At 37.1% G+C, this 9820-nt stretch overlaps 1 protein-coding gene across 5 annotated transcripts; it reads right to left on the bottom strand.

The window, feature by feature from the left end:
* Window positions 1-2914: 2914 nt before the first annotated feature.
* Window positions 2915-4896, bottom strand: LOC106320340. Of its 5 annotated transcripts, none has more exons than XM_013758693.1 (6): window positions 4665-4896; window positions 4387-4569; window positions 4174-4241; window positions 3642-3710; window positions 3470-3576; window positions 2915-3337 (listed from the first exon to the last, which is right to left on the bottom strand). In XM_013758693.1, the coding sequence occupies exons 1-5, from the start codon at window positions 4691-4693 to the stop codon at window positions 3518-3520; spliced, it is 408 nt and encodes a 135-aa protein (XP_013614147.1). In that variant the 5' UTR covers window positions 4694-4896; the 3' UTR covers window positions 2915-3337; window positions 3470-3517. The 5 variants fall into 5 exon arrangements, 2 of the variants coding, with proteins under 2 accessions (XP_013614147.1, XP_013614146.1); XM_013758692.1 differs by having other exon boundaries at window positions 2916-3337; window positions 3470-3586; window positions 4665-4894; XR_001265775.1 differs by having other exon boundaries at window positions 3470-3710; window positions 4350-4569.
* Window positions 4897-9820: the final 4924 nt, after the last annotated feature.

The raw sequence follows: 9820 nt of genomic DNA, 5'->3' as shown, positions 1-9820 counted from the left end.
CTTTTTTTTTTTTTTTTTTTTCTTTTGTCGTCAACATTTTCTGCTTTTCATATCTAAACTATATCTGACTTTTCCTAAAAAAATTACAATCTTATACCATTGCTTAAAAAAATTACAATCTTATGCCACTACCGGCTTTTAATATAGTCATTTAACAATATTATTAAATTTAAAGACTTAAGTCACTTAACAGTGATGTGTTTCAATACCAAAAATACATCGGTTTATGTTAGTGCAGAATCAAATCCAATTTATACAAAATTCAATAGTCTACTGTTATACACGAGTTGTGTAAGACCTATCACATAATTATCGAGGAACTGTTTCTCATCTAAGTAAATTTTTCACGTATACCACCACTATGTCAATTACATATGTTTTTTTTTTTTGTAAACTATCAATTACATATGTTGGTTCCTGTTTTTGTTACAATTGTGTAATTTCCAGGTTTCTTTAAAACATGTACGAAACATTATTGAGCAAAAGCTGGACCTTCAAAAGCACTTTCCTGCTCATACAAAAACAAGACCAAGAGAAAAAAATACGTAAATATATGATTCTACATCAAATAGGTTTGTATAAAATGCATATATATATATATATATATAACTAGGTGTTTTTCTCGTGCTCATGCACGGATACAAACATTTACGTAATGATTGAATTAAAACAATTAATAAAAAAATATTCTTTGTTTATAAATTTTAAGTTAATTTTTAATCTCTATAATATTATTTGAAATGTCAGTTTGTTATGTATTATTATGTTCCCATCTTAATTGAATATATGATTTCACATATAATATTTTGAATAGTTTCAAATATTTATTTTTCTGTTAAATTATATCTATTATTCTAAATTAAAAAAAATGATTTTTAGCTATATTAAAATTGGACTATTATTTTCTTAATTTCATGTAGTTAGGTTCATTTTCTTACATTTGTAAATATATTGGTGTTTTTTGTATAAATGGGTATATATTATTTTAGAAAATAGGAAACATAAATATTAAATCAGAATTGCATTAATAAACATAACTTGTAATATTTTGAAAATTCATACAACAGAACACTACTACACATTAGATCTTGAGGTCAGCATTAAATTAGGGTTTATGGTTTAAAATTTAGGAGGTGGGATAAGGTTGGGGTCAGCATTAAATTCTTCCAGAATATCATAGATATTCCATAATTTCACCAATATATAGTATGATATTTATTTTGTTCAATTCCATTATATTTGGATTGAAGGTTTATATTTGGGTTTATGATTATATTTGGATTTAGGGTTTAATAATTATGGTTTAGGATTTGGTATTTAGGAGTTGGAGATAGGGATGTGACATGGTTTAGTATTTAAGGGTTGTGATGACTAATGCTCAAAATTATCTACATTGAGTTGTAAACATGTCGTTTAAAACGTAGAGTAGATAACTAATGCTCAAAATTATCTATATTTATTTGTCTTACTAGCACCAACTAAAGATATAACAGGATAAGTTAGACTTTAAATGTTACTTATTAAATTAAGTCAAAATCAATTTCATTCAATGTCATTCTATTAATTTTATTTCAGATTTTAGCTATTTTACAAATTAACCCACAACAACACCAGCTCTCTCCTCACCCTACATAAAAAAAAAACAAAGCAGTAAAGTTAATAATAACAATAACAACACAACTCTCTCCTCACCCTACCCCATGTAACTTCTCTCTCTTCTTTTTTTGTCGGTAATATCACTCTCTTTATTACACATACAAAGTTATATACATATACTAGGGTAAACCCGCCCGTATGTGTAAGTGAAGAAACCATAGAATACATATTTAGATTAAGTGAAGAAACAATATAATACATATTTCTTTTACGTACATTTAAAATACTCACACTAAGTATTTAGAACGTTCACTATTTTTTTTGTTTTTTTTTTGTTAAAAATCACAGGTTTGTCTAATTTATAAGTTGACTTTTTTTAGTGGATAGTTATATATTATGTTTGAGCAATTATTTTATAAATTATTTACTTTTATATGATATTTAAATATTGAGAATCAAAGATGGTTGACTAAATTGTGTAATACCATGCTTAGTTATGATTCTCTGAATAAAACAATAACTTTTTTTATTAAGAGAGTTTCATTTATTTTATTTGATTTTATTTATTTCTTATCGAATTGTTGTTTATTGCTGTATTCATTTAGACTTTACTGCTATTTACTTTAATCTTCAATATTACAATTGAATTAGGTTCGTTCATTGAACTTCGTTAAATATTTAAATTAATTTTTTAGTGGATGGGTTATATATTATGTTTGAACAATTATTTCTTATATATGATATTTAAATTACATCTGTTTATTGTAATAGTGGTGTTTATTGTTGCTATATATTTTTTTAACTGATTCCACTATAATACCAAAACAGTACGAAACCAAAAATCTGGTTAACCAAAAAGTTTCATAATCACAACATAAATACGAAAGTTACCAGGTATACCAATTATACTTTACCTAAAAAAAATCAGAACTGATTATTTAAAAAGTTGCAAGACAACTCCATTATTCAGTGGATGGTAAAAACTTAGCAACCGGAAATGGAATTGGGAAATTTTTGGCCAGCTTCATTGTCTCCATAGTTGGAGTGATCAGGACCCCTTGTAGTTTCTTAAGATTGGATCCTTGTCACCATCCGTTGTTCCTCCTTCGTGTTGGCCAGTGGATCAGTTTGCGGAGGAATTGGTTGGACACTTCTGAACAGCCTTCGGGTGTTGCAGCAGCATCACACATGGTGTTATCTGGACCAATGTTTCTACAATTTGGGTTTGAGTCCACAGAGAGATTACAGCCCCTCATCAGCTGGATGGTTCTCACGAAGCATATAAGATGGTAGATACAATAATAATAGAAAAAGCTGAAAAACCAATTTCTTCCCTTGTAAGTGTCATATCATCAACCAAAAAAATTGTTTGTCTAGCTTCACCTGTAATTTTAGGAAAAAAAATTGGGCCTCACTGATACAACCCGACTAATGGCATAGGAAAGATAATCATTTAAGCAAAGTTGACGTTTGTACACGAATAAAAAGATTACACATTGCAAAAAATGATTGTATTATCTCTCTGATCTTTGACCCAAAGCGGACAAACCTCTGAGTTCTGGTCTCTCTCTCTCACTGGTACCGCTATGAATTTTCTTGCAAGCTCGATTTTGCTTTTGATCCTTACGGGAACAGTGGTTAGTTACACGTGTGAATCTCGGCCCCGTCGTTCATAAGCGGAGACGATTCTGACCATTGATTTCGATTGGAGATCTGGTCTTCACTCCAAGGTCCAAAGTCTCTAAGTCGTAAATTAGTTGTTTTGGTTTCAGTGAAATTGATCAAGCTATTGTTTTATATCCAACAAACTACATAGGCTCTTCTTACGGTTTGTCATATTGTAGATAGTGTTCAAAGGTTTGTTTATTCTAACCTGCTTGTGCGTCGTTAATCTCTGGCTCTGTCTCCTCTCACTCGATAATCATGGATCTCGCTCCTTCTTCTCCAGCTGATCTCTCACCGTCACCACCTCCTGTGCACCTATCGACGACTACTCTCCGACAATAGGAATGAATGAAGAATGTGGAGGTTTAAGGAATCAATACCTGAGAATATGTCTACGTTTTGTAACTCCATTTGAAGTAGGGATGGTGGTTGATGATCTTCAAGCTTCCCTGGTTAAACATAATAAGGAACTACATATACATGATATGAAACTTAAAAAGAAGAATTTTAAAATAAACTAACTAAAAGCAAACAAACTAAACCATTGATTAGATATATAATATCAACTCATTCTCATAGAGAATGGACGTTGGCAATAAATTAACGGGAAGGACTTCAGAAGAGGAGAGAAATAGCTTTCTCAGAATTGTTGATACCATGCAAATCAGGTCCCACAGTATCAACTATCAAGCATAACCTAAAGAACCCAAAAAAGACTCTCAACACACATATGCAAAAGACACATTCACCACCGACTTAGAAACACGCCGGTAAACTCTGAAACCACCGACAAATAAAAATGCTTCAAGCTAGCCAATGAAATAGCCTTTAAATCAAGGAATTCCTTAAATAAAAGCTACCAGCATCGTGACACACAGACACATCGCTTCAAACCCAAAAAGAGGCACATACCCAATTGCAAAGAAAGCAATCTGAAACCATCGGACAGTAGATCCTGCACTTCCAACTTCAATTCATCCCTGAAAATAACAATTAGCTTGAAAGGGGATAAAAGAAAAGCATTCCTATGATAGATAGACCAATTGAAACCAATAGAGAAGAACAGAGAGATGGTCAGAAAGGCCTACTTTATGCAGAAACCTCCGTCCAACCCACCATTAATACCTTTCCTCACTATCATCAATGGCTTTCTCTTTATTCTTAACCACTTTCATCCTCTTTCTCTCCTCCATCGCCGCCGCTTTCTTCCTCCTACTGTGCCACACTCCTTTTCGACGATTATCTTCCGCCGTGAAGTCTCGGGCTTCCTGCAAGAGCTCACAGGCGAGAGGACTTTTCCATTGTGCTCTACAAAAGTTTTTAGAGTTTATATGATGTGAAGAATAAAATGATGAGGTTTACGGAATCAAGACTCAGCTATTTATATATGTAGTTTCACCGACTGGAAGCTAGGTGGGAGCTGAAGAATCATGGAAGGAGTGGGGGAGATGAAGTTAAGGAAAACTTTAATGACATTGATTGAATCCGGTTTGAGTTCCGTTACGTTGCTGATTTTCCATTGCAAGAGAAAAGAAATCCTATCGGTTCGACACTACAACGGCTTACGCTGGAGATTGACCAGAAAAAGTCGTCCTCCTTAACCTAATTGAAACTCCGTTGTCGCAAGAACGGCCACGACCTTAAAAAAGGTTGACAAAGTGAAGGGCCAACAAAAAGCCCATGGCACGACACAAAGCCCAACTCGCGTCCCCTTCGTTTTAATGAAACGCAGCGGAGAGAGAGGCCTGGACACGTGTCGCAACCAGGGACTTCGACTTTCCTAGCTGGATGCTGAGCTGGATGGTCTAGGAGGGATTCAAACCCTTTTATATATATAAAGATATATATATATATTAATAAATATAAACACTGGAGTATATGATTTGTTTAATGTATTTTTTTTTTCCAGCTATTGATTTCATTTCATGCTCAAACGAGCAAAAGAGTTGAAGTTACAACATACACAAACACCCACTCATTAGAAATTTACATACTACCATTTCTAACAAACTGGTCATACTAACCCAAAAACAAACCATACCAAGATCAAAGAAAACTAGACCTGATCTCACCCAAAAATCACCTTGCGTATTGTCATTACCATCCAAAACCTATAGAAGAAAGGCTTTCCTCATACCCAAAGAGATCCAAAAGCTAAAAAGGAGTACCAGTAGCTACATAAGACTGAGCATAGCCACCTTTGATCACACTTTGAGCAACGAGGAAGGCTCCTCTATTGGAAGATCTTTCTTCTTTTTGCAACCTCCACCATTCAAAATTTTCCAACCTCTTCATGATCTCAATATGTTGACATTTGAAACTAGGCCAAGCCTTTGGTCTTAAGACAACATTCGGAAAGGTTGTATCATCTAAGGCTATTATGATTCTGCGAAGATGGTGGGAATGAAAGGAATCCATCGACCATAATAGCGCTTGATATTTAGCTTCCTCCAAGGAGCAAATATTGGAAAAAGCACGCCTACTGTGCATAAGAACCTTTCCTTTATCATCTCTGACCACCCAAGCAGCTCCACTCCTAGCTTGCACTCTGTTCTAATCAACACCAATGTTACCTTTCAAACATCCTCGCGAAGGAACTGACCAGGACTTTGTAAGAACCATCCCTGCCTCATGTTCTTCCTTCTCTCTCAGCTGTTCATTCTTTTGAGCCAACAACCAAAATTCTGCTTCCTCCAACACCTTAACCACAAGATCAGAAGCCGATACTTTCTTTGCTTCAAAGATGATACCATTTCTGTATTTCCACAAATACCATACTATCCAAGGGATTGCATTTCTCACTTCCTCAGGAATATTTTTGTTCTTCATCAACACTAACAAAGAGTGAAAGTTAGAGAAGTGAGATACCTTATTGAAACCATTTTCAGGATGCGAGACGTTGGCAAGAGCCCACACTTGTCTTGCAATGGAGCATTGGAAGATAATGTGATTAATAGACTCTTCTTGAGCACCGCAATCCTGACAGCAAGGGTCCATTTTAATTCCCCTCTTCACAAGAAGCTCCCCCACTGAAATTGCATTACTAACAGCTCGCCAGATAAACGTTTTAATCTTTGGAGCTGTTTGTAATTTCCAAATATCCGCTTTCAGATCATTTAGAGATGGGCGGGCTTCAGCTTCTCTGATCTCTTCTTTTCTGCGCAGGTTGTTGATAAACCAATATCCGGATTTCACCGAATAACTGCCATTTCTATTATGCACCCATACCCAATAATCTTCTTCCCCAAAAGCAGTTTTCATAGCCAAAATCCTATCGATATCTTCCTGATAAAACAACTCATGAAGTTTTTCCATATTCCAGCAGTTTTTCTGAAAGTTTATCAGATCACTGACCCTAAGCAACAGGTCGACAAAGATGTTCTTCATGAGCGGAGCCCTTCTCACATCACCTTCAATCCAATGGTCCACCCAAACTGATACAGTCTCTCCATTTCCAATATACTTCCTTAGACCTTGTCTTAGCAAATCTTTCCCAAACTGAATGCTACGCCAGGCATAAGAAGGTCTTGGACCATTCTTAGCCGATAGGAAGTCTGAGCTCTTGAAATACATGCTTTTAAACACTCGCGCTAGCAATGACTCAGGATGGTTTAAGATTCTCCATGCTTGTTTAGCTAAAAGAGCTTGGTTGAAACTCTGAATGTCTTTAAATCCAAGACCCCCTTGTTTTTTTGCTAGGCATAGTTTAGTCCAGCTCAACCAATGCATCTTTCTCTTATGCTCCAACGAGTTCCACCAAAAATCTGTCATAGCCTTGGTGAGATTATCACAAGATTTCTTGGTTAATTTAAAACAAGACATGGCATAAACCGGCATTGCCATAGCCACCGCTTTGATAAGGATTTCCTTTCCACCCAGAGATAGAAGTTTTAAGAACCAACCAGATAGTCTATCCTTGAGTTTGTCATAGATGTAAGCCAATACCTCCATTTTGGATCCACTGAAGCACTCTGGCAACCCTAGATAGGAACCCGAACCACCCTCCTTCTCAATACATGTGATCAGTTTAATCTCGGCTTTAATACTCTCTTTGACCTTAACCCCAAAAGTAATGCCAGATTTTGCTACGTTGATTAACTGCCCAGTAGAACTTTCATATATTTGCAAAATCTCCATCAGCTTCTTTGCTTGCTCAGAAGACGCTTTGCAAATGAGTAAACTATCATCCGCAAACAACATATGATGAATCATCGGGCCCTCCCCTGAGAATTGAATCCCTTGTAAGCTTCCAGTCTCTACTGCCTTGTGTATCAAGTGAATCAGACCCTCAGTGCATAACACAAAGAGAAACGGCGACATCAGATCTCCCTGCCGAAGCCCTCTTTCTGGAAGAATAGATCCATAAGGAACGTCGTTGATCAAGGTAGCATATTTGACCGTTGACACACAAAACATTATCTTATCAATCCAGTCCTCATCAAATCCAATGCTCGAAGCAAAGCACGCAGGTAACCCCATTCAACATATCAGATTTGATTGCCATAAACCCTGACGACATCTGATCATTGGTTCTCAAAGCATGAATTACCTCATGAGCAATGAGGATGTTATCTGTTATGAGTCTTTTTTCCACGAAGGCTGAGTGCGTTGGAGACACGATATCTGCCATCATCGGTTTCAACCTAGAGACCATAATCTTTGAGATGATCTTGTATAGTACAGAGCAAAGGCTTATCGGCCTCAGGTCAGACGTAAGTATTGGATCATCAATCTTAGGCAATAAGCAGATGTGAGTGAAGTTCCAATCAAAAGGGAAAATACCAGACGAAAAGAATTCACGAACTTCCAAAATCACATGATTGCCTATTATCTCCCAATATTTTTGAAAGAAAAGACCCGTCATCCCATCAGGGCCAGAAGCACTTCCCGGATTTATTGAGCCTCTTCATAGCTCACGTCCTTGGATAAGGACTCATTCATACTAGGAGACACACGTCTTGGAAACCCCTCAAACAACTCAGAAAAATTCCCGCCATTGGTAGACTTGAACATCTTTCTAAAGTAATCACTGGCTACTTCACCCTTGGCTTCCTCCGAGAAACGGTCTTGACCATTATCACCCCTTAGCTTGATAATTTGCTTTCTGGCTCTATTAAACTTGACTGCAGCATGATAATACCTCGTATTCAAATCACCTTTGGTAGCCCACTTCTCCTTACATCTTTGCTGCCAATAAACTTCTTCCTCTTTATATGCTTTGACCAGCTCCGATTTCAGAAAGTTGATACGCACTGTCGAGGACCCAAGTAAGGATTGTTCCTTTTCAAGTGCACACTGAATCTGTTTTATTTTATCCCGGGAGTTCAGATTCTCTTTCTTCTTCCATTTACTTAAAGCCTTTCTGCATCTCTTCAATCTATCAGATACTGAAGCTTCAATTAACGGATGATTAGATGACCAAGCTTTCTTGATCTCTTCTCTGACCCCATTCTTATGCAAGAATCTGCCATTAAACCGAAACTGACCTCTTTTAACTTGAGACGTCGAGAATAGCTTGACCATGACGGGTCTATGATCAGATACTCTCTTATCCATGAACACCTGATTTGACGCAGGAAACAGTTGGAACCAACTTTTGTTCCCGAAACATCTGTCCAGCTTAGATTGAATGGACAAGGTTCCCCTATTCCCCCCCCCCCACGTGAAGTTTGACCAATTTCCAACATGTCATTAAACGGTTTAAATGACATATCACTTCTTGGGCCTCCTATCTCCTCTGCATTGTTTCTTATCTCGTTGAAATCCCCAATCATGCTCCATGGTTCCTTCCTGAAGACACCTATCCGAGATAATCTTTCCCACAACTTAGGTCTGCCACACCGAGCAGTTCCCCGTAAACACAAGAAATAAAAAAGCCGAACTTCCCAAACTGTACATGAAAATCCAGCAGGTGCTTATCCACATACTTAAAGTCTATATACACCGAGCTCTTCCACATCAGGGCTAGGCCTCCGCTATACCCAATAGGATTCACAGTCATGATCTTATCGTAGCCTAACCAAGTCTGAATATCTACAAGGGCGTCTTTCTTCTGCTTAGTCTCCATCAAAAACAAAATGTCTGGGGAATGATATTGTCTCATCTCCCACAATCTTGGAATCACCAGATCTTGTGCACGGCCCAAGCCCTGGCAATTCCAACTAACCATAGTCATTTAGATATTGGATGGTCCCTCGTTCGGGACCACCAATGGTTTCTTAAACCTTGCAGAGCTTTGAGATGGCTCGACATCTTGTTGTGCCTTCCTTTTCGCATCAGAAACCACACCTTCTCCAACCTTCTTCCCCGTGTCATTATCTGCTTTCATAACAGCTTTACCATTTGCCTTCCTTGTGAAAGTTCCTGGCCTTCTTCGAGCTTTAGTTTTCTTCGGAGGAGTCCCGGATGTACTAGTTTCAAAGAAACCAGTATTAAAACCCGTTGAACCCTCATGAGAGAAACTAAGTTGAAGAGGCATCGACTGAGACTTAGCTGTTGGCACATCCGAAATAATCTTTCCAGACTGCAGAACCTTAGTACCCGCAGCAATCGCAGACGC

The sequence above is a fragment of the Brassica oleracea genome, unplaced genomic scaffold, assembly GCF_000695525.1.
Source record: "Brassica oleracea var. oleracea cultivar TO1000 unplaced genomic scaffold, BOL UnpScaffold00889, whole genome shotgun sequence".
NCBI lineage: Eukaryota > Viridiplantae > Streptophyta > Magnoliopsida > Brassicales > Brassicaceae > Brassica > Brassica oleracea.
This window is presented reverse-complemented; position numbering and strand designations above follow the sequence as displayed.